This window comes from Rhopalosiphum maidis, chromosome 3, assembly GCF_003676215.2.
Source record: "Rhopalosiphum maidis isolate BTI-1 chromosome 3, ASM367621v3, whole genome shotgun sequence".
In the NCBI taxonomy this organism is placed as follows: domain Eukaryota; kingdom Metazoa; phylum Arthropoda; class Insecta; order Hemiptera; family Aphididae; genus Rhopalosiphum; species Rhopalosiphum maidis.
In genome coordinates, this window is record NC_040879.1 from 10,584,647 (window position 1) to 10,612,183 (window position 27,537).

Consider the following 27,537-nt stretch of genomic DNA (forward strand, 5'->3'; position numbering starts at 1 on the left):
TAGTCACTTGTCTGATGTTATAAGATTATTATTTTAGAAAACAGCACCGGACAGACAAGGTTAGAACAAATAAAATATCTAAACTTTCGTATTGCTAACTTTGCATGAGAGATGAAACATATTGTATTGACTTTGCTTCTCTTTTTATAAATCAATTTTTAGATAATAAAAAACAAATTTTAGGTTTATAACTTAGTTTTATTATTCCCATCAAATTTATTACGAGCAACAAAAATTATAATATGATATGTAGTGTACTATTAAATTAATTTTGTAGGTATTCTATGAACCTTGTGATATATTGCGTTTTTTATAATTTGGACGAAATTATTTATTTAAACAATAAATAATTATGTTAATTATTTTTTTATAATTTTAAAACATTATCCGTTGAAACTTAAAACTTTTATGTTATTAATTATTATACATTTTACTACACTCAATGACATTTGAAATTTATATTGAGATATTGTTCATTTAGACATTTACGAACTTATGGATTTATTTTTACTCTTTTACGGTATTTACAGAATAATGTTTTATGTAATATAAGTTTATATAATAAAGTATGAATATATTTAATTATTGTATTACAATTATTAAATATTTATAATATAATAAATGCAATGTTTTCGAAAAAAAATATGTCAACCTACTGTAATATACTAAAAGTAAATTAAATTACTTAAATAGGCATATTAAAAAAATGTAACATGAAATATACTTATATTGTGATGTATAATGATAGACCGGTCCCGCTCAAAATCATTTTTCATATATTCAATGATATATTATTGATATTTCATAGAATTCAAATTTAACACATCAGCCATAACGCCCATAACAGCTGGTAGTGCTCTACTTGACACTAATGTACTGCATAGCAGACTCACTTGCCTACCTTATAAGTTATAATCAATATAATACGAATTTATATTATATAATATTACTTAATACTAGCTAATATAATCAATATAAACTATAAATATCTTAAAACTAATCTATTCATTTTGAAAATACTGTGTAGGTATATCGTTCAATTGAAAACCAATATTTGCATCTCTTGCTCAGAATCTAAAATATTTTGAAACTTCATGGTATGTTTAAACATTTATATATATATATATGTTTATTACATTGTAAAATGTATGTTATAACTGAAACTATGTTTACAAGAAAAACATGAAAAAAAATATAATTATCTATTTAAGTCAGCATTGAAGGGGATTAAGAGAGAAGTAAAATTATAGAACCCTGGAAACATGATTTTATAGAAATTAGATAGTATATTGTTATAAAAACAGGTCATTGGAAAACCATTAAGACTTAACAGTATACTTATCAAATATTTTTCGAGAAAAATAATCTTGGTGAAAATGATTTCGGCTCAACATACAGCGAAAGGACAATATTTCAACAGAAATATAAACGTTCAGAAAGGCTAACTATGAAAAATATATCTTTAGAAAATTAGTTTGGCCAATGGCCGATAATATATATTATTTTCTTTTACAGGGGGTTTGAAAGCAGCCATTTATTAAGGGATATGTAATCTTTTATAGTGCTCGTGTTGCATGTTGTTCTGTTGTGAAAAAGTAAACGGTTGTCGACATTTCAGTAAATCAATGAGTGATGGTGCGTCAAATAATAATAATAAAAAAAAAAACCACAAAGTAAAATATTTTTCTTTTCCATATATGCAATGCGAGTAATATATGAGTATATGACTAATAAAATTATTGCTATTGTTTAGGTTTAAGTATAAATATAAATACCAAATGGAAAAGTTTTTACAATATCAAATATATTGTAAACATAATCAATGAATGTAAATTGATTATTGTTACACATTAAAAATAACAATTTCAAAAATAAATATTATATAGGTACTATAAAGCTAATAAATATAATTTATTATACATTTTAATAAATATTAAAACCACAAATAGGTTTTGAGTGTACCTACCTCTTTAAGAGTAGGTAATTCTTAAGTATGTGTTAAATTTGAATTCAAAGACAAATCATTGTATATTTGCATACTAATAATATTGTTTTGTATGGATTCTGAAGTGATTCTCTATTTATAATGGTATTTTGTAAATTATAATATAATATTGTACATCAGTATATACCTACGTAATATAGTAAATTTAAGATTGAACTAAATTTTTCCAAAAAACATAGTATAATTGTTTAGTCTTGCAATTATCGCGTTTTCCAGAGTCCAAAACCGAAAATTGTGTACATTGGATTTTAATTTATTATTATATTAATTAAAATATAGTGAAGAAATATTATAACATACGATTTTATAATACAATAATATAAAACTGATTCGTTGAGAAATATAATAATTTAGTTTTTTATTAGTTGAATAATAATTATTTTAGTTTGTGGAAAAACGCCAGATGGCATAAAACACCATCACACCATAATAAATGAAAATAATATAAAAGAGAAATATTAAATCTGGTTGAAAGTGTATTAAGCTGGCATCCGCAGGCAGTTGTGATATATATAATATAATATATAAATATTTGTATAAGTAATGTTATATGTATTTATTAAATTATATATTCATATTTGTCATACAATAATATAATATATTATAAAAAATAATAATGACATAAAAACAACATAATAATATTTGTGTAGAAAATGGAAATCATATCATTCAGTCAAAGTTTAATGATTATAATATATATTATGGCCTATGGGTATAAAAAGTAGAAAGTGTCAGCCGTTAATCATATAATTAATATATTATCATAGCAAAACAGGTCAAATGGTCTTGAGTTTACTCCTAAGGGTTCTTGACAACAGGGTGCGGATGCTGAAGGAAATTAGTAAGTTGACCCATTATAACAGTTGATGACATTTTTATCAATCAAATGAATTATTCAAAGTAAAATCAAAGGAATTGAGTGTGTGTGTGTGTGATGTGTAAACAGTTCGCAATGAACAGACAACTGGAGCGTGTACCTTTATATGAAATACTTTGGCACGCAGCAATGCTGACGGGAAGAAACAAACCAGTTTGTAAGTACCTTTTAATTAGGCTTGATTAAGATCAAACATATTGTGTCAGCGTACTGTGGTTACACCGGTACATCACCATTAGGGGAATACCAGTATTCTATAAAATATACGCTTGTGCGATCAAAGACCTATAAATCTGCCTTTCGATAGCAAGATACGAGTGTTATAATGTTTTACCCTAATAAGTGACCCGTGGATGGTGCTGCCACCCCTCACCCCTCCCCATCGGTTATACATCATACCAGGCATAAGTACATTAATTTAATATCAAATAAAATTATAAATTGTTATATTAATATATATTAACATATTTATAATATTATATAAACATAAAATATAATTATATATATATATTATATATAAATGTATAACATGGTTTAATATTATTATAGGTATAGCCGGTATAGGAAAACTATCTAATTTTCATGATTTTTTTTTTTTTTGCTAACCTGTCAATTATATGTTCATTTTTCACCTATTTGTTAGTTCTCTTTCTATGTTTAAAGACGAAAGACTAATAAATCTACTCTACACTATACTGGTGCGTAGCCAAATCTGCGGCGCATTGACGAAAATGATTTTTCATACGAGTATGTTGCTGATGAGTAATGAGATTGATATGTATAATTAATTTGTATAAAGGTTCGGACATACTTCCGGATTACATGCGCACATGAGAACTTCCAGCAAATAATTTTTTAACACCACGATCAATGCTATTAAACTTTTATATTAAGTGCCTAAAACATCATAAGCCATCAGTACATCATTTTTAAAAGACCTTTTTTATTGACCAAATTGTGTGGGATTTATTTACTTAACATTTAATTAGTAAAAACCAAATTGTAAAATAAAATTATAAATTAAATATTGATAAGCCGATAGCTATTATGATGTTTAGGCCTCGTTTTTAAAATCCAAATGTGTTATAAATATGTATAACATACTAACATTGCAAACCTAAATATCCAATACTGTACATATATTATATTATATATACAAAGTATGTACCATTATGTACGTCCGTGGCATTAGTGCATTACTAATACAAACTTATTATAAACTTATTTTTATAAACGCAAAATTACACTTATAACAATTTTTTAGCTCAAACTAAGCTGGGGGTGCTAAGCACCCCCTGGCATCCCCGTATGTGCGCCAATGAACACATAATTTTTTGTTACACTATAAATTATATCTAAAATGGTATCCAAGATCAAACGTTATAATACATGTATAATATTACGTATTATTAATAGGTACTACTAGTACACTTAAATAAGTCAATTATACTGATATATATATATATATTGCAGTAAGACTGGTGTAAATTGTGAATAAGTTCTTTCTTTTTTGGTATAAATAACATAATAAATTAGTGTAGATATTTTTAAAATTTTATTGTGTATTATAGAAAATAATGATATAAGTAATTTGGGATATTTTAATTTTATACGATTTTACAGTAAAATAAGTATACTTGTAATTTTACTTTTTAATAATCAATTTCATCAAATTTTGAATTAAAAACTATTATTAAAGAATGTATGTTGATGTATTTTTTATATTTTTAACTGTCTTAAATTAATTAAAAACAAAATGTTTCGAAAATATAAGTAAAAAATAAAAATTAAAAAGTCAGACTTTATAAATGTTACAATTATCTATAAATATAGACATTTCTTATTTTTATATTTTTCCTGGAATTTGTATTCCAAAATGTGCATAATAAGCAATTTTTTACGAATGGAGTGATGTTTTGTCTTTGTTTCTTCACCAATTCACCATATACTCGCTTTAAATAAAACAGAAAATGTCTGAACTGTTAACACAGCGTCTTTTTTTCATGACTATAATATATATATATATATACCTATTACTAATGGAACAATGACAATATAATATATACTTACTATTGTATATTAAAACTGCTGTGGCACTTAATGATAAAAATAAAGTAATAATAAACAAATTACCTCCGAGCTTATTTTATCAGTTTTTCCCTAAATGACGATCCCGTATCATGGTCGTACATAATATAAAAACCACTATATATTTATTGATTATGAATCATAAAATGAATGGTTGTTAATTATTCAATTGTAACTATTTATTATAATAATAATAACGATAACATATAGTAACGAATTAACTATTCGTAGACTATTTGTGCATAACGTTAAATGGTGATAACGGAATAACTTTGAAAACTTTACGTGATAGACAAAAAATAATAATATTTTTGAAATCAGCGTCCAAAAATACTATTAAATCAGCTATTAGCTGCAAATAAATTATAAACAATATAAACAGCAAATCTTTGTAGACCTATGTAATCCAAAGAGCCAAAATATTTTTAAAATGTATAATTTCTTGAAATTTTAACATAAATATTTGGCGAAATATGTCATAATATATCTATTTAAGTTTGATATTATCTTAAGTGTATGAGTAGTAAAGGTTAAATAATGAGTAATGACGTAAGTTAGAAAATTATTCAATAAATTGTTAAAACACAAATAATTATACCTACATTTTGATTAAAATATGCAAAAATATTCTATTCATCCTCAGTATGAGCAACAAATCGTCATCGTTGACATAACTAACAAGTAACACAACCATTGCATTTGGATTAAATACAAATATATGCCCTATTCATAAGGTTCAAAAGCGTTTTAATGTTTATTCATTAATATGACAACACCGTGATATTATTTGACGTTGTTGTGATTTTGAGTGACTTTCATGCGTCTTACCCTTAAATAATTGTTTATAAGAAATGAAAATTTTATTGTTATTATTCAATAATTATACATTTTAAATTAAACAAAATCTGCGTATCCCCGTTAAAAAAAAAATTCAGCCAAAAGTTATGAGGTACAGAAAATGTACTTGAAGCTGATCTAGATATGCGTACAGTTTCAAGGACACATTAAAGATATCAATGATAATAACTGCAGTAATATGGAAATATGTAGGTACTCTAAATTATTAGAAAACGTAACCTGTAAATAGTTTACCTTTATATTGAAAAGTTACTTTACATATTACACATATTTTTGTTAATTCTTCAATACTAAATTCTTAAATAATAAAGAGCGTTCTTTTTCTACACTTACAACAAAAACAATGAATTATTAATTCAGTAGTCCCACTATATCCCGAGATCGTTGTTCAGTACTGACATTATTGTTTACGGATACTGAAATTACAGTATCATTAGAATTATACCGAGCAGAAATAGATGTCTCGGCCAATAAATAAACGAGAAAAATACATTTTGAACTTGGTTCTCGATATTTTTTGTTTTTATTAATACGCTTCGACATTAAACAATATACCGTTATAAACAGTTATTAGCAGTATAAAATATTATTAATTTAAGGTATTGTATAATGATAATATTTAAACATCTCTATTACATATATGTAATCACATTTCTATTAGTTTATTTTGACGGAAAAAATATATTTTACTGAATTGTGGGAGGGGGAACGGTCTAAATCCGGGTTGCCCCGGGCCACTAAATTCCCATAAACACTCCACTGCGGCCCGCGGCAGTCAATCGGCCAAAACCATAACGACGAAAACAATGACGGGCTTATAACACCTCCTAAACAGTTGACACGCGCGTAATATAATAATATTATCGACAACGGCGCGACGCACGTAACATTATTGTTATCGTGTCATATAATTACCGGCTGTCGCCGTTGCTCGTGACTACTGCGGCGGTGTTGTATTATAATTTATAAAATTATCATATTTTAATGTCGCGCGCCTATTCCGCGCCGTAAATAGGTATAATCACGCGATTTGCAATTCAAATCGGTCCGCGCCCGTAACCGTCGCGCTGAGCAGTCCGACTGCACGGCGACTCGCGGAGCACCGCAATCGCAGTCGCGCCGTCGGCCAAAGACCGTTTTCGACCGTACGGCGACTGCAGGCGGCCGTTACCCGGTCGTTTTCCACGACGACAACACGACAACGACCGCGCCGTGAGCGATGGAGTGTATGTCGCCGTCTCTGATGTGCTGGCTGTGGTGGTCGGCGAACGCGGCCGCGTACTGGGTGGGCGCGGCGGTAGTCGTCCGCCGGTTTCTGGTGCCGTGGTCGTGCTGGCTGGGCCGCCGCGCCCTGTGCTGGTGCCGGTACGCCCTGTCGAGCGTCCGCGGTGACGCCGGGCCGGACATGCCGCGTGCCCCGCCCGTGTGCCGGTGCTGCGGTGGCGTGTACTTTGACGACATGGCCGGCGGTTGGGCGGGTAAGTGTACAGCGTTGTTCAACGGTTGCCGAAACCTGCGTAACTCCCGACGGTTTTTCACGGTAAAAAAAAATTAATCGGCGTCGTTCAAAATCAATAACGTGTGGGTACATATCGTTGTAGCCGGTGGGACCATTTTTCTTCGACCGAAAGACACAGTAATAATAACAATAATGATAAACAGATAAAGAGAGAAAAGACGATTTTAATTTTTTCACGCATATTTTGTTTTCGTATCGATTTTCCTCCAGACATTAAAATTATATTTATTAAATTTGCTTTACGTATATGTGCAACTATGACACGAATAATATTATTGTCACAGTATTAATAAATTATAATATTACTCATAATAGTTTTAACACATTCCTAAATAAATAAACGTAATTAAAAAACCGACGAGAAGTTATAATAAATAGTTCTGAATTACTCATTAAAAAATTAATATAATTTTTGACTACTTACACTTTATTTTTTATTTCAGTTTATTTTGTATTTGATGTTTACCTTTACCCAGAGTGATTCTTTTATCTTAAAACACTCATTATTTCAAAAAGTCTTGACTTTTTCTCAATTTTTTTTTTCAACATTTTTAATTTCATGCTTTACTAGAACTTTATAATATTTTATATTTTTGACCCTTGTATTTAATTGTGAAATCATTATCAACTTTTGATTTTCAAACGGCAACTTATATTTAAAATGCCATTAAATAGCAGAGCCATTTTTTTTTTATGAATTTTTACGTTAAAATTATTAGTTTTCATTTATCCGTTAGTGAGTTATGGCTGCTCAAAGTTGGTTGTTTGAGGTTTTTAGATGTTTGTCCTATAGGCTATTATGGCTGTGGGGCGGTGGTAATTATACAAGTATAAAGTTTATCACTGCTTCGATAGTCAATAACGAGTTTATCACATATACAAATGAAAAAAGAAGTATTATAAAACCCGAAACCACCTAACTTTGAAAAGCTATATCTCGCTAAAAAAAATTAACAATAAATAATGATTTGAATGTAAAAATTCATAAAAAAAAAATAGCCTTATTAATTTAATACATTTTGAAATATAGGTTACCATTTGAAAATCAAAAGTTGATTTTCGTTTCACTAAAGCGTAAAAAAAATAAAAATTGTATACGGTTTAAAAAAAGCATTAAACAAAATATATCGAAAAAAAAATTAAATATTCAATACTTGACGAAATAATGAGTGTTTAATGATAAAAGAATCGCTCTGTATACAAATATGCAGAATAATTTTTGTAACTAGAAAATGACTACGTGCAGCCATTATTATAATGTATGATCAAAAGTATTAAAACGTAATCGCAACGACAATACAACTATGGTCTACGTATTTTTATTTCATAAATTTTATTTTAAAGGTAGAAATGATGAATGTGTTACAGCTCTATACTAATACCACGTAGGTATTACATATATAATCTTATTTTTACACATCGTAATTTTTGTTTTTGGTTCCTCGTTGATGTGAAAATTGCGTTTGACCGATGTTGTTCAACACTAAAACCGCTATAACAACGGTAATACAGTGGTGACTGGTTGTACCGACGGGATCGGCAAGCAGTACGCGATACAGGTAATTCACCATGTTGCAATATTAGTAAACAAATAAATTATTATATTATTGTTTGACTACGTGCTGTACGCACAACTAACTAGTTGGCTGACCGTGGAATGAACGTGGCGCTGGTCAGTCGGAACGCGGACAAGTTGCGAGCCATAGCACAGCAGATCCGTATGTATATATTATATATTATATGTTATGAGTTATGAATGTTATTATGATTATCAGGGCTGCGGAGAGGGTTGGGCAGCGAGGGCTAGAGCCCCATGGCCCGTCACACCATTCATACAAACTTGTTTTATAATCATTCGCCGTTGCATATAAGATACTTTTTCTAGAAAATTGTATCTATTAAATTTTAAATTAATCTGTTATAGGCTATCAGGTATTATCTCAAGAAGCTAAGGATATAATAGGTTTTTATTTTTAGTGTTGGCATTTATTTCTTCTCCAAAACGATTTTAACTAAACCACATTACGAGTACTATATGTTTTTGATGTTTACATATTATAGAACTTGAATATTTGTATTGCACTAAATTATGTACAAGCTGTACACTTGTACAAGATGTATATGTATATCTTAGCGTACAGATAAGTGTAAGTAAAGGAGGCCTGGAATCGATCATCCCCAGGGCCCACAAAAGTTCTCGTCGGCCCTTAGACCTATAATAATGCATTTCAAGTACAAGGTTCTATTCGTGTTGCTGTAAACAATTTAATATTAAAACATTTAGTTTGAATTTTTAGCGTTTATAGCTGAAAACCTAACATTTCAGGTGTATGTATGTAAAATATTCAGATTCTTTCGTTTAAACTCATACAAATTTTCTATCTATGAAATTAATTAAAAAAAGTAGAAGTATATTTCTCCATGGTTTATTTTTTAGAAAATATAACGCAACGATTTATTATTTTTTTATATATTTTTATTTTAATATGCAATTATTGCAATTAATCAAATTGCATCAAACTAAGTAAACAAAAAATGAACACAGTAATTAACTAGGCTAACACAGCTATCAACTAGGTATATTACCTATGATAAATCAGCAATAAATTAGAATCGTGAAACTAAAGCACATATTTATTTTACCAAGCATGATAAATTGATAACAAGGTCGATTACATATAATATGTAAATGTAAAACAATATCGATTTTTAGTCCATATGACTCTTGATTGATGAATGGCGATTGACGGTCCAATAATACTGTCACTACTAAAAAAAAAAAAAAAATTGCCCACCTCCAAATACCTCCTAACCGTTGCCGTTTTGAATCATTTTATCGTTATTTATAATTATTATTGTGTTCACGTGTGCCATGCAGACGAACGGCACGGGGATCGCGTGAAGACTAAAACCGTCGTCGCGGACTTCACATCGTTAGGCGGCGACGTCCCGCTGGCTAATAGTTACAACGAGGTGCGGCACAAGCTGGGCCGTATGGACGTGCGGCTGCTGGTGAACAACGCGGGCGTGAGTTACGCGCGACCCGAACGGCTGCTCGACCTGGCGCCCAGCTGTACCGGCGCGCTACCAGACCCGTGCCGCGACGTGGTCGAGTGCAACACGCTGGCCACCGTGGCCATGTGCCGCATAGTCATGCCGCTGATGGTGGACGGCGGCTGCAGCGGCGAAGACGCGGACGGAGACCGGCCGCAACAGTCGGAGCACCCCGCGACCGAACACGTCACGACGTCGCATAGACGCGGGGGCGGCGGCGGCGTCGTCATCAACGTGTCGTCGGCCTCGGCTCAGCTCCCGTGCCCGCTGCTCAGCGTTTACGGCGCCACCAAGGTAAAACGAGTGTGGTTTTGCCTAGCATGGCTGGATCTAGTTCGGGGGGGGGGCACTTACCCCGAAAATCTTTGTCGGAGGGCCCCAAATTACCAAATAATGAGTAATAGATACATAATATATCAACAGTTATTATTCATTATATGTAGTATATAAATTATAAAAATTTCGTGTGACTTTGGCCATGAAGTATGAATACTTTCATTTCCCACACCAACAATAACGGTAAAAACCCAATGGTGATTATTTGTGTGTATCAGCGATAAACTGCACTCTTCTGTACCTATTTATTTTATCGGAGCACACTGTATTGCTAATGGCATATCTACAGACTACGAATATCACGATAACCAGAGGACATGTAACTCTATAGTAACTTTTCTTATTTTTTTAGAGTAACTGGTATAATTATGGCATATTATATATATGCCAAGTCACATAAAATAAAACTTATTCCTCCGACGGTTCGGTAAAATTTAATCGACCGATCGTCGTGGACCACTATGTCGTTTCTAAGGGACCGAATTAGATCGCGCTATACGACACTGCACACTAATTAACTGGCGAAATAACCGCTGTACGAATTGTCGAATACATAATATAATATTATTTGTTTTTATAGCATACCAACAACAACAACAACAACAACAACAACGACAACAAACAAACTAATAAATACGAGTTTACAACATAGTACATACCATAACTGTTATTTAATTACCCAAATTAATTTTTGTGCGTTCGTCTTATATTATTATCGACACAATTTATTAATACTCCAAGGACGCTCTCTCTATTTCTTTAAAATCCGGTGATTTTAGTAACTCATACGAGTTATTCTATTAACGTTTTTTACTGTCTCAGTATAAGCATCGTCGAATAAAACGCCAGGCCACATTCCACTCAATACGAAACTCACACTACGTCAAGTAGATACACATAATTATTATTTATTAAAATGCGAGTATAATAAAATGCGCATATCCGCTGTGCCTATATTTATTGCGACGACACGAAAAGTTTAGTGCAAATTTTACTCTAGTTAAGTTTATTTCCCTAAAAACGTACAGTTACTAGAATTTGAAAGGTCAAATTGTCATCAGGGTCATACACACTTGAGCACATGCACAGTATGGATAATAAATAGTAATAACTAATCATAATATAATATTTCAATCCCATACAGTAGCCATTATAGCTAGAACAGCAATAAGTCTAATGTTGTATCATTTATTTTAAGACCAAAATAAGTCAACTCTCTAAAAAGATTGGCTACTAGATAGTAGCACATAATTTGGGTTTTGACATTTTGTGCTTAAATAATCGATTTTAGAGCCACAATAACAAACCTTAAGTTTCAGAGTATGAGTATCTTATAGTTTTGTCAGTGAAATTGTTCTGGCCTCATATTAAAATACCTAGACACCTACCTAGATAGTTTTTACTTAATATTGTATGTAAATATATAATGGACAATATACACTCGTTAGATATATCTATATATTATTTACTACAATTAGTAACTACCACAATATGAAATATTTTGATTAATAACTATAAAATAACTCTGTCTCTGTGCCGTAAAAATTATCCGATTAAAATGTATACCTTATAGGTACTAACCTAACCTTTATTCGTATGCTACCAAACCCAATACTACCTTGTATGTCGTATATGCATTAGCGATTATTAAATAATAAGACGGATTTACCTATTTTACACGATCAAAATCTAACACAAGCTAATAGCTTAAAAGAGATAGATAATCATGTAAAATATCTGAAATTATTTGTATTCTATGTAATTGTAATTTATGATGATTTAATAATAAAAAAAAAATTAATTCACGTAATGCTAATGCCTATAAATGTACACATGACTATTGACTTTGTAAAACTTTAAACTTTTTTCAGTTAACATAATATATTCTACTGTATAATATAGTAGTCGTAACTCGTATAGTATCGCGCGCATTTATTATTCGCACTCGTTGCTTTCGCGGGGCAAATTGTTTTAGACAAGAAAAACCCGAATTTAACACTCGAGACACGATATAAGTAAAAATGACTTATCTGTGTGTTATTACATAGTTATTACGCTCGACCGTCATAAATCATGATTAATTTTTATCTCGAGATATTTATTCTATTGGCGAGTCGTTTTGATATTGTCTGTCTCGCAGGGCAGAGGGCTGCAGCGTACACGGGATTCCAGAAATTTCATACAGAAATATCAAATATTTCCGTATCATGTTATAACTCCCACCCTATCTAACTTTGAATTTCACCAAAGGGTGGTATCGGATGTTGTTGTACCTATAAATAACGATGTGTGCCTATAGAATATCGGAATAATCGTTAAACACTGTCCGACGGTCGTGTCTTTTTTCTGTTTGTGCTCAGGCGTTTGTGGAAAAGTTTTCGGTTGAGCTAGCGGCCGAATACGACGTTGCGGACTCGAAGCAACAGATCGGGGTCCGGTGCCTGACGCCCGGGTTTGTGGCCACCAAGATGAGCAGGATCCGATCGACGACCACCGACGACACGAGCTGGATGTACGCGCCTTCGCCGCAGTCGTACGCCAGTCACTCGCTCCGGGCGTTGGACTGTCACTGCGCGTGCGGCTGGACGGTGCAGCGGCGGCCGCGCGCGTGGACAGACCGAAACGGCGGTAAGGCCGGACCGGGATTGTTGGAGCGAACGGTCAGCGCCGTGTTCGACTCGCCGTCGTCGCCGATGTCGGCCGGACGGTCCGGCGTCACGACCACCGGTTACCCGTCGCACACGCTCATGGTAACGTATAATAGTAATAACAATGAACGATCAATAATTACAGCTGTAGCGTTTTCGTGATTTTTTTTTTGCATTGGTCGTAGATTGTTCTGGGGGTATAATATTTAGATTCGATACCTACCTCCTGGGTACATGCGAAGTGGTGAAATTAAACACACAGTCTTACAATTGCGCATTTCAACAATTCAACATATTTCACTGTTGCGATTTAGGAAAATTGCACGGTTGAAAATCTGTTAGCTTATTAGTGTGCATTTTTTTTTTTAATTTTATAATTTTTTTTATAAAACTATGTGTAGGCAACGTGTCCGTCTATATACCTTGTTCGGATAACGTTTTGAAAATAATAATTCCCAACACAAATTATCTCCAAATCCCTTTGTCGGTTGATAAACGCTATGGCTATCGACAATCATCGTATGCGATTAGAGATTTTTAATTAATTTTATTTTTTATAATTCGTAATATTTTACGAAAAAGAATATTAATAATCATAATGTGGTCTGTTGTTTGAGTATCGTGACGATCGTTATATCTCGAGTTCGATACGTTGTATGCATCAATACTTACTATAGGAACAACAAACTTACATTAATTAATTTTTTTAACTATACCTACGCCGTTTTATTTTTCTTAAAATGTCAAATAATAGTGATATTAATCAATACATATCTCAGTTAGGTTGTAATATTAATGATTTATGGATTATAAATTATTGTTTATTAAAAATTAATTTTGAGGTTATAATATTTTCACAATATGTATTATGATGGGTGATTTTCAAATTAAACAATAATTATATCTGTATATTTTCATAAATATTTCTATAAAAAAATTAATACCATTTTATTATTAAAAAACCTAAAAATTCTTTTATAAAAAAAACTTTTTTAAATTTTGTTGACAATTTTATTTTGCATATTTATCAATTTTTAGGGCTATATTTTACGTTTGCTTTGCTGTTTTTAAGTGAATATTAAAGCATTTAAAATGTACTTTTTTAATGCTATAATTTCCGTGTTTTAATAATAAGTAATAAATATATTTTGGAGACAAAAAACATTCTTTCAATATCCCTTTTATAGAAAATATTACTTTCATATGACTTTATAGAGTTTTTAATCACGTTCTGATATTATAATTTAAAAATAACTTTTGAGCTAAAAAAATATGTACAAAATGGAAAATACATAAATTAGTGAACTATTTTGATAAATCTGTGAACGCATATAATGTAACTGACGGTCGTGGAGTAAAACAATTATTGACATTTCATTTCACCCGCCAACATTCTATCAGTATATAATATACGTATATAAACAAAATACGAATATTCATAAGAACGCCACTTCTATTTTCGTTACAACGCGCGAGACAACAGATAAGTGCGTCGTTCGCTTTTAGGTCAACGAGTTCAGCAAGGATTTTAAATAATAGAATCTATTTAAATTTTAAATTAAAACATGTTCAAAATATCATCAAATATGTCGTTTAAACTTTTATGTACTTACACAAATACCCCAAAAAAATTGTCGGATCAAAGTGAAAAATGTATTTAAAAAAAATCGAAAAATGCGAAACATCCGTTTCTGGCCATCGTTAACTAACATAATCTAACCACGGCCAGATAATTTCGTGATTTTGGTAATATTGGTCTATTACTAATAATAATATTATAGCTGATAGCGGTGAACGCAGTCCGATGGATATTCGGCAACGAATATTTGACAAGTGCCGCTGGTCGGATGATGTGCGGTGTCCGGGACCGGATAGCGAGACATGAATCAGCCAAGATGCAAAAACCTACTTCCAGCGCCGAGTCCAAAATCCAAAGTCGCGGGGCTAGAATTCACGACTAAAGGTTTTCGATTACAAGATCGATAACTATGCGGTTGACCGTCCTCATACATCGCGATATCGAACACAACTGTACGTTTTAAAAGGGTTATCATCACGAGGGAGATCTGTGAAAACATAATATTTCTGGGGTGCCCGAAACCTTGATCAGCCCATAGATATATGGGCACTCGATTGTTGACGAATTTCTTTTAATATATAAATTGAATTATTTATTTTGTTTAATGGTCAATGGTTATTATATTGTTTTTGTATGACACACGGTGACTACATGTCTATGTATACATTGTACACGCACTGTAGATGTTTAATATACGCACTATAGATAGTATATTTTATTTGACAAAGAATATCATATTTTATTATTTTTAAGCTTCCCTGATAGAGCAACCAGCCCATTTACCGATTACTTAATGTGAATGCTATTGTTTCGGAATAAAATCAAAACACACAGAATTGTATACTACGTTATAATAGTATTATATTACACGGATTATAGTTGTTATAATTGATAAGTCATGAGGTAATCTCAAATATACTTTGATAGTTGAAATCAAGTAAATAATAATAAGTCGACATCGGATTCGAAAATGTGTATAGTTAGAAAACTAATGAAGTTGGGCGTTTGCGGTGTTCAATAAGTATTTTAGATTGCGCATCAGCAGTGTGTATTATTGTGTATAACCACGTGATCCGTGTTCAGAATTCATAATAATGTGTCACATTTAAATAACCACCCAACATACGGCGAAGTAGTTAAATATTTTCAACTATTGGATATAATATATTGTGATTATGATGGGTAAACCACACACGGTGTACACGCGTGGAACACGGAAACGGCAGTGCAGTAATAGTTCCTGCCCATCTTAATTTATTGTATTATTAAAATGCTTTAGGGAAATTTGTATTTTTTTTTTTTTTTACTAACAGCAGATAAAATACAGGTCCCTGATCTAGAGGATTAACTTTAGGGCTCCAATACGTCAGGAATAGTCCCGTAGGGGTATGTCTAATGAACGTTTGCCGTACACAGGACTATTTAGGATTATTGTCGGTTTGCCAATACAAAGTCGCAGTACAATGGGAATTAGAGCTTTCGCATACGAATGTAGTTCGCTCAGCATGTAAAATAGTCCCCCAGACATACCAGGCACCCCCACTGCGCATACTAAAGATCGCGCTCCTCATTATGTCACCACATTATACTTGCGCCGACTAATGTTTGTGTTATATAAGTACCTGTATTTGTCATGATACAAATACCGTGAATAATTATTACAATAATTAATCGAAAGCCGCGCGTAAACAGTAACCTTAAATAGAGGTCATATTATTTTTAGACCCGTCTCGCGTCGGCATCGTCGAAAAATAACACTGCAATACTGCAATAGCCAACAGTCTGCATAATATGTATAGTGGAGACTCATAAATTATTATGAATACGTTCAAGATAGAAAAGTTATGAATAATAATTATTATGTGAGTTATAGATAATAATATGATAGTGTGTCGGTGATTATTGCGGTTGTACGGTGTGATTGATAGTAGTAATTGATAAAAACCATAAGTTTTGTTGTTTTGTAGGCACTATACCTTTGTATTATTCTGTTTTTGTCGAAATAGTGTTCGAATGATTTTTTTTTCATACGCGTCTTTGATGGAAATTGAAAAGTTTTCTTCAAAGTTTTCCTAAAAACGATTGAAAAATAATTTTTATATTTTCCATATACGCTGCGTACTATATCATAAATTAATCAATCACTATCGTACGTAAATTATTTTTATATATAGTATTTTTTTTTTAATTAAACATATTTTAGCTGAAATTAAATCCATCATATTCATATAATAATGAATTATTATCCATATATGACATTTTAATAACGGTATGTTTTTGATAAACACCAGTGTTAATTTAACTTGCACTTAGAATTTATTAAAATATGTATACATGGATTTCGATATTTTATCAGCGGTTCAAACCGTTATTTTAAAACTTAAACTATATACATTCTTTAGTAATAAAAAAACAATAAATGAATCAGGAATATTCAGGAATCAAGACCCCGGCTGTACCTATATCTGCCGCCCACCAAAGTCATCATTGCTTCCAATCTGCTCAATATAATGTAGCACTTCTTAATTGTAAATGTCTTGTCGTGTTTGTTAACAGTCTGCCGTAGCTACCTATATCATTATTGTTTTGTGATCTGTATTTATACAAATAAATATAAAATAATACAATTTTTCCATGACCAATAATAATATTATATATTAGTTTATATTACATACAAAAACAGAAAAAAATAAATAAATAATGTGTCACTTGTACGGGTGTATTTTAATTTGAAAGCAATAAAAAATATTTCATTTACAAAACAATTCTGATATTTTTCCAATTTAATTTCAATTACTAAATTCAATTACTAATGTCTGGGAATACTTAAAAATATAAAAGTATTCAAACATTTAAAATAAGTAATAACGTAATAAGTAATAATCAATCTGGAACAATTCATTCAATGGTAAAATTTTAAAATGTAATATTGTGAAGTCATAAAGTTCCGCATATATGTAATAATAATTTATATTTCAAAAAAGCTCAAAGTTCTTTCAATGAAATGTTACTTCACTCTATAAACCACGTATTTTATTTTATTTTTTCATACACTACATTCACAAATTTGAAACTGATTGAGCAATACAATAAATATTTTGTTATATCAACTTTTAAAAAAATTAAACTTACATTATAACTTATTTTTGAAATAAATAACAGACGGTCGCCGTATACGCAAGGAATTTATGATAATGACGAATAAATGTTTTCTCAGTCAACATTTATACCACTTTTACTAAGGATATTATATTTAAAATACTTTTTTTACGGAGAATATCATTCATCATGTTGGAAAAAATAAAAATTATTTTTCAATCGTTTTTAGGAAAACTTTTCAATTTCCATCAAAGACGCGTGTGGAAAAAAAATTATTCGAAAACTACTTTACAAGTCTGTTGTCATACGCTCGCCAAACATACAATAATGTATATATATTGTGCGCAAACATTTATAATATTATTATATATTCGAAGAATGAGTCCTGAAGACCAGCGTACGTTTGTCACGAAGTTTGTTAGTACCAACGTTTGGATAAATGCGAAGAGTAAATAACATTATATTTTGATGTTCGCCGGATTTACTGTTTGACAAAAGTCGCGGGCGCGCATTCGGTGATTACGATTGTCGGCGCGCGCGTGCGGTGACGACGGAGATAGATTAAGAGAGAAACATATTATTATTATTATTATTATAGATTATGGATGGGAGAGTTATGCGAAGAGGAGTACGGATAAGACGCGGTTTGCATGCGTACGTGCGTATACAAGGGGAATATATTATTATTATTTAGGAATAATTCGAATGAGGCGCAACCGCCGCCGTCGACTGTTCAATATGTACCTAATCGAAAGCACCGTACTCGTAGCGCGCGTAGGATTAAAGATAATTTCAAACTGTTTGGCTACAAAGACGATTGTACGGAGATTTATTATTTCACATGATCATAAACACAATTATTAATAACTTGAATACATATTATTATACACCTATAATAATCTAACTATATAATATAATATTATGTCCATAAAATAATAACCTACCACGAACTAACTCAAATATAATGGAAAGTATATTGTATTCGATAATCATTTTATACTGTATAAATTAAATAATTGATATTACATTTTTGTATTCTGTTATATGGGCGTAGTTGTGTAGTTTTATAAAATATTTGAAATAATCATCAATTGAAATATTTGATTTAAAAATTGTTCAATATAAAAACTTATGCAATTTTCATATCCGCAGTATAATTATGTAATACATAATTGGTAAAATAAAAAAAAACTTAGTGATTACCAGACGTGCTTGGTTTTTATTCCATCAAAAATATTTGACGGTGATCGATAAGTTTTTTTTTACATTTAGAAAACTGATTTAAAAAATCGAAAACACCCACTCTTCCAATATTTTAAATTTTTGGATTGCTCTCGAAAAACTTTCGAGTACTCCTTCTGGCTTCTACTCGAAAAAGTGTTCACAATATGATTGTAAAAATAATATTATAAACTTGCTTGACTGACATTTTGTATAAAATGTAATCATATAATCATACCTAAGTGTTTCGCACTTAGAAAGTTAGAACGCGATTTCTTGAATATTAAGATTTATATTAGATAAGATATATATGTATACTATTCAAAAAAAATATATATATATATCTGTATACTGGTTGCATAATATATATTAAAAATACAGACATAAAGAATACATTTTAATTTGCTTAAATATTTTATTTATATTTCATATTGTATAAACTATATATGTATAATATTTATATACCTACTTTTAGGTTTAGATTTTTAAGATTTTTAGCAGACTCTGAATGAGAATCTGAAAAATTAAAGAGAATCTTCCACCTAACTATATGCACTTTCATAGATAATAATATAATAGTTAAGTTTGGTACAAAAATATACTGTTTTTAACATTTAAAAAACGCTAGTATTGTTATTGAATCAATCATAAATAGTTTAATATTATTTTGTGTTTCAATGGCATATTATGTTAATAGCATGTAAGTTATGTAAAACAATATTACACATTTACACCGTATACTACTTTACTACGTCAGAACTTGTGACACTATAATAATTGTGCGTGTCTTGTTATTTAAAACTCGCTATATATTGATAAATTATAATACCGATTTTACAATATATAGGTTAGTATAATTAGACAAGGCTTAACGTGTATTGCACTGACTTAAAACATATCAACATTTTAGAATAACAAATAACAAGGTTTGATATAAAGAAAATAAACCCATCGGCTGACGGCTATTCATTTAATAACGATTAACAATATTATTCTTAAATTAATTTCGATAAAATTATTTAATATAATATGAGTCACGATGATTCGAAATTTTAATACAAGGTTATAATAAATAATGCTTGCGTATATTAAATTAAGTTGTATGTTTCAGCAATAATTTAAACAAGATTTAATTGATCTTGAAATTTGATATGCATAGCCTTTATGATAATCATAGTATGCATATCAAATCATATCAAATATGCATTATAGTAAAATCCATTAATTGTTTGAATCACAATAATGTTATACATATAGAAATTATTTTTAGTTTAGTTTCACTTTCATTTTTTTTATAAACTAATTATTAAAACAAAATTTTATTCGTATTAGGGAAATCGATTTTTTTTATAAAAAAAATTTAAAATCTTAAATAGTATACTTTTCATATTAAATGAAAATAATTAAAAATAAATTATAATATCTTCCTTCCAATATTAGGAAATTTTAAATTCGTCACTATAGCGTAAACTCAATTAATAGCTAGAGCTAGAGCACAAAAGTGGTTCAGCTAAAAGCTTGATTTTTCTGCAGTTTTGTTAAACGATGCTATCATAGTTATTCAAAATACTTTAAAATGTCCATTGTGTATAGACCATAATCATATAATATGTAATATATTAAAATGTTGAGAATCTATAATAGTAAGTACCAACAGTATAGATATTATATATAATATAATATAGTCTACGGTTAATATTTTTCGGACTATTTTTACTACTTGTATTTCTGAAACCTTAAACTTTTAATTTTTAATTTATAACCCGAGTTTTATACATCATAAAATCATATGACGCAGACGATTTTAACATAATATATAAAAGCAATATATTTTATAATAATATACATTCGCGTTTAAGTAATAAAATTTAGTAGTGCAGCGGCAATAGTGGACGAGAATGAGATTTTTATATAATCCTATACATTTCAAATGCTTATTAATTTATTATAGATGGTGTTATGATATAATAAACCAAATATTAAATATTTTATTGGGTAATGGATATTGACATTAGTACATATAATATTTAGAGGTTTATGATTAATTTTAAAAAAAAGCTAGCCGGTTTTGACACTCAAAAGTTTATTTAGGTTTAAACTGCAATCCTATTTTAAATGAATAACTGATTTTATTTTATTGTATTTACAAAATATACGATATGACAGCTATCAATATAGCTATCAATATTGCTGTCATTTCATATATTGATATTAGTTGTGACAAAAATAACAAGGAAAATAAATATTTTTATTTCGTTTGACCAACGATGAAATTAAATTAAACCGATAAACGATACGAGTTTCATATTGATGTAAATGTGTAAAATATTTATTGAAAAGTAAACCAAAATAAACACCGTAAAAATCCGTAACTAAATAAAAATAAATATAACAAAATTAACCAGAACACACTTAAAAAAACAGCGATACCCAATATTTTTATATTGATATTTACTATAGGTATCAAAATTAAAAAATAAAACAAAAGTTAAATTATATTTTGTTGATTAAAATCGATTACATTATAAAATTACGTGTATTCATTTTTTTTAACCGGTGAATTCGTTTATGCTATAGAGTTGGTTGGAATTTGGAATACATTTCCTCCTTAGGTCACTGTAATATTATGTGAATGTTAAATTTTAATTCAATAACATTAATCATTGATCATTGCTTTATAATTTTACATATTATTATGTATTGCAATTATTTGTTTACGAATTAACAACCTGTGCGAAGCAGAAGGAGATTAGTATTTTAAACTAATGTTTTCCAATAAATATTGTAACATATAAGGGAATAGCAAAGTACACAAGAATAATGTAAAGAGGACGAAAATCGTGGTAAAAATATCTTACATATACCTAGTAAAAATATTTTGAAAATTTCATTGTGTTCACATAGAAAATTATAATTCGAGTAAAAGTAGATATATTTTTACGGCATTACAATTTGTTGAATTACAACAAATCAACTAAAATCATTTGATGAAAAACTGTTAGTTTTAGTTTGAATATTACTCAATAGCGTCAAAAATATTCATTTTCAAATGTTCATATAAAAAAAGGTTACTATGTAGTTTAGTAATTTTTATGATTTTGAATTGACGTGAATAAATCATTTGAGGGATTTTGTACAACATTTTCAAGCCTATGTATAGCCTTTGTTATATATTAAATTATACGTTTATAAAAAATGAAGTGTCAAAAATGTTTGAGAATTATATATATTATAATATTCTATCTATGTTAATTTATAATGAGTTATTTATATATAAAATATATTTATGTTTATAAATTTATAATATATTAATATTTAAACTTAATTTGAAATTTTCTATTAAATAATACATAATTTGTTTAATATATTAGTATATTGTTAATTTTATTATAAACATTTTTAATACTATGAATTTAAAAATAAAATATAACCCACTTGACACGTTGAACTTAAATAATTCAAGAACCTTATTCATTTACTCATTTTTGTGTACCTTATAATATTATGTTATATAAGGTCTATTCACACTTATTATCCTGCTTACTACTACTAATGGTTTGATTCAATGTAGGGAACTGTCCATACGGATATTTAACTAGATAGTAGATACTAGAAGCACTTTAAGTTCTTTATAATTTAATTAAATTGATTAGTGGAGCTAATTTATTTCCTTTAATTCAAACATATTCTTATAGCAATATTTTATCGTTTTTCAAGCGGTCATATTGTATTGTCTGTCTAGCCCAATACTATTAAACTATTATACTAGAAAACTGATTTGTAAAGTTCTCCCTTAAAATATTGTGTTAAAAATGCTGGTCTTTACTCGGCTAATGATTTTTTCATTAGAACAAAATACAAAATGAATGCCAAAAACTAATGTTAAATATTAAATAATATTCCCTATAGTTTTTTCCATTTTTTAAAAAGGTATTGGAATTTTCTTATGTAAACATTTTTTAACACATTAAAAATATCACCACCAAAATAAAAAACAATTTAATTTTGTGAGTGTTTCAGTAATTCAGTTGATTAAGATGCCAAGTGACATATTTTCTTTGCATAAGTGGTTTTTTACAGTACAATAACATTATTCCTAAGAACGTTATTATTCATAAAGTTTAATTTAGTCAAAATTTAAATTATACTTCAAAAGCCTTTTCCAGGGAAAACGTGTGATGCGAGATAAAGCGTCTACTCCACTAACCGGTGATATTCAGAACGTTCACTGTAACGTTAATTTTAAAAGTTTCAATAAAACACCTTACGACAAGGTTTAATTTTTTATCCCTTTGCCACTCCCGTGTAAAGTTATGCTATGCTAAAATAGTAATATTAGTAAATTTAAATCGATAAAGTATTTCAAATATTACAAATAGCTGCAGGAATGTTTGGTGAATTTTCAAAATTATTTCCAACTTTCCAAGAAAAGCAAAAATCTTTCTCGTCATAGAAGAATGTTTTCAAATTATTAAATATTTTAAAAGTATCATATTCGTATTATTGTGCGCTTCAGTATACCGGATAGAAATATGCAATGTATACACGGCTTACATACTATATAAACTGCATAATATAACGTCTTATAAATAGTATTGAAATCAGGATATTAACATCCCGTGATGTATATAAAAAATTAAAAAAATAATTTGTTATAGTTTAAAATTTAAACTCATGTTGGGGGTCCATGGCAGCTTTAAGAATATTAAAAATAAAATAATTTATATTACAGTTTTATGAGAAATTAATTTTAATAAAAATAATTATAAATGTGTATGTTTTATTATGTATACTTATATAATTTGTAATATAAAATAATTATTGTAACTTTGGTAATATCAAATATTTTGTAAAAAAAGGTATTCGACAAAAAAACGGTAGGAGGTTCGCGACGTCTAAAAATCATTGATCGGGAGTGCGTGGTCTACAAAAGGTTAAGAAACGCTGGTTTAAATGTCAACTTAAAAACTCCATATAATGTTATAATATTATGATAAGTCACGTAGTAGAGTGATATTTAATTTATAATAAGTAAGTTATTATGTTTATCTCTTAATCGATCGGTGGAGGGCTTACACGCTCATCATGTGGTCGCGTTGCTTACTTTTGTATGATATTTAGTAATAATTGTTTGACAGCCCCAATACGAAATTGTTCGTAGCAGGCGGGCGGCGACATGGGCGGTGAGCTTTTTTCCGCCGCCTCGCGTCCGCCCCTCGACCGCCTTTCACACCCCTAAAATCGCCCGAAGCGCTAATATACGTGTCGTGGGCGTACTTCAGCTATGGCATACTTTTTACCCTGCTACGTAGTGGCGGCTCGTCAGGTGAGGTAAGTGAGGCTGAGCCTCATCTAACTATTATTAAGGAAAATGTGGTATATATACGATATAGTTATTTCCAATCGACAATTATACACACATTTTAAAATATAAAAGATATTTGTTATTATATATTATTATTAAATGTATTTGGTCACGTATTTTATTATCCTATACATACTCCGATACTGTAGTTATCAAAAACTACAAGAGAAATGTTCGAAATGTAACGTTGAACGGTCTCGATGAAAACCGAAGAGTGCCGATAGACTAAATATATTTTTCTTCAGATTTCCTATACGATTATAATATATTGTGTGGTGAAGAAAGTCAGAAATTGTATGATGAAATGAGGCAGAACGATTCTTGCCTCGAAGTAAAGTCAACATTATCCATTACTCATTAGTCATTTGGATAAACGACGAAACTTCCCCTAATAGAAATAGGAACAGAAAGATTCTCATAATGTCGTGTAGCGGCTGCATCCGAGTTGGTCCCGAATTTAAAATTACTACACTAGTTGGCTCTTGGATTTTTATAGCCGTACTGTAATATTTTTATTACATTATACTTACTTTCCAATACTATTAAATAAATTATACAATTTTAAAAAAATGTGCTCTAAATAGATCATAGTCCCAAGTCTGTTAAATAGGAAGTAAAATGTTAGTATAGTGTAGTAATTACCAAAAAATATTCAGAATTTAGTGTAATATCTAAAATAATTCAGGACCCAACTAGTGTAGTACCAAAAATAATTTGAGACCATACTAGTGTATGTAGTAATTTTAAATTCGGGACCCAACTAGGATGCAGCCACATAGAATTGTTTTTAAAGTTATTGTAAAACTTATGCGGTATTATTGTTTATTATTTTGATAAACATTTTTTTCTTTCAAATATTTTGAAAATACATATCTGCCTTGTCCCTCGTTTGATTCACGAGCCGCCACTGTCGTTGCCATTGCTACTGCTATTTGGTGCTATTATCGTACTTTACTATAGACAACATATAAGCTGTAACGCCACTTGCGAGTTAGCGACTACTCATAATAAAGTTATATCTTAAACATATAATAAGTGTTAAACGTAGGTACTCGGCAACAATAAATACGATTAATACGCGTACACGTGTTAATAAATCTTCTATATTTTAATATAATATAATATTATATAGGGTGACGAGCATTATGTACATTGTACGTATACTCACGCATCTTATATATATGTTTTATTTATTTTGTATAGCATTATAATGGGAGGGTCGACGATGTCAGTCCCACATATATATATATATTAAGAGGGGTTCGCTGTGTTGGTATAGTATCGTTATATCACTGAAACATTCGGGGAATAAGCGCAGAAATATTATCTCATCCACTCGCTTGAATCTTTTCTAAATGCATTGCATCGTATAGGGGTCGCATCGAAGGCGGCGCGTTCAACGAACAGACAACGTCGTATTAATATACGCGGCACAGCGACAGCTTATTTTAAGCGAATACACGCAATTGAACAACTGTCGACAGGACGAAAGTGATCCTGACATCACCACGCGACCACATTATAAAAACTGTATTTTTTTATTTCGACAACCAATGGATGACCCCGTCTATCAAACGCGATTATGTACGATCGATTGAACGCGTCACGTCACAGCGAATAAAAACGTATTAAAGGTAAACCTACCTCTTTTTTATTATACATAGGTACACGACGACGTTCCATTAAACATTTTTTAGGGCGCTCTCGTGTCTCGTATACTATATATTATGACAAAGACTAATTCGGCAATGTCATTTTTACAACCCAGTAAACTTCATCGCAAACATATTAAACGCGACGGCTACATTATTGGACGGCCAAGTCCGACACAAGCAGCAATCAACTCCGACTTGCTCCGATCGTCCGATCGTCCGACAGACGGGCGCCGAAATCACCGTGTTCATAATATTATTACATATACGTACGATGATGTAACAAATATCTAGGTATAGGGTACCTCCATAAAATATAAGCTAAATATACCATATACGCGTGGCTGTCGCTGTCGCTTTCGATTAAACCCGTTCAACTAGGCGCGCAATGTCACGTTTCAAAATACATAACATTAATATTATACGAAATAACGCTGTCAATAACATGATGGTGACGTTGTCTAAAATATTTAATCATCGGCGCGGATACAGGACGCGTTATTATCATTACTCGGCGTGTTCGTGATTCCGGCACATCCTCCACTTTTAAAGCTTTGAACTTCGATACACCGGAGGACCCGCACACGTGATAATGATGATGGTGATAATGATGATTATGATGATAATAATAATAATAATAGGTTATCTTCAGCGCCGGATAATCTGTCTGTCTGTTTTACTTTTTAGACACTAACGCGTCCCGAATATACGGCGCAATCGAAAATGAGCAGCGAGGTAAGGTATCTCTTCGAGATCCATCCGGACGTTCGGTATAAAAATAAAAATAATACTTCGATATATATTATTATTGGTCACCAATACTATAATATTATGTACACGCAAAATATAATAGTATGGTTCGAGTATATCATATGCAATAAGCAGATTTATCAAACATCATGTACAGACGTACAGTGTACAGTGTATACACACACCCTTTCTTCTTCTTCGATAATGCAATTATTCAAAATCTAATTTTAGATATTATTAAAGACCATATTTAAAAAATTTAAGAGTGTGTACAGGTGTACTGTGTAGTATACTTGTATGCTAGTTTTTTGACAGCCCGAAAAAAACTCTGCTCACAATAATTCTTTCACAAATTATTACATTCACTTGAATTAAAATAGTTATTTGATTCACGCATTCTCGTAAGCGTTAAACTAAACTTTTGAAGCTTTAAAATATATAAAACTATAAAAAATAAAAAGTAATTAAGAAATATACCTACTGATT

The 27,537-nt window shown here is 30.3% G+C and overlaps 1 protein-coding gene across 1 annotated transcript; it reads left to right on the top strand.

Moving 5' to 3' along the window:
- Positions 1 to 6,762: 6,762 nt before the first annotated feature.
- LOC113559905 (very-long-chain 3-oxoacyl-CoA reductase-like) lies at positions 6,763 to 15,800 on the top strand. Its single transcript, XM_026965686.2, has 6 exons — positions 6,763 to 7,306; positions 8,860 to 8,906; positions 8,990 to 9,065; positions 10,226 to 10,695; positions 13,098 to 13,487; positions 15,167 to 15,800. The coding sequence occupies exons 1-6, from the start codon at positions 7,048 to 7,050 to the stop codon at positions 15,344 to 15,346; spliced, it is 1,422 nt and encodes a 473-aa protein (XP_026821487.1). The 5' UTR covers positions 6,763 to 7,047; the 3' UTR covers positions 15,347 to 15,800.
- The last annotated feature ends 11,737 nt before the right edge of the window (positions 15,801 to 27,537 follow it).

What these genes read in the sequence shown, in the direction of transcription:
- LOC113559905 (XM_026965686.2), top strand. Translation starts at nt 7,048, where the DNA reads ATGGAGTGTATGTCGCCGTCTCTGATGTGCTGGCTGTGGTGGTCGGCG. An exon ending in AGCCATAGCACAGCAGATCC is followed by an intron (nt 9,066 to 10,225) that starts GTATGTATATAT and finishes TGTGCCATGCAG; the next exon opens with ACGAACGGCACGGGGATCGC. An exon ending in GCGTTTACGGCGCCACCAAG is followed by an intron (nt 10,696 to 13,097) that starts GTAAAACGAGTG and finishes GTTTGTGCTCAG; the next exon opens with GCGTTTGTGGAAAAGTTTTC.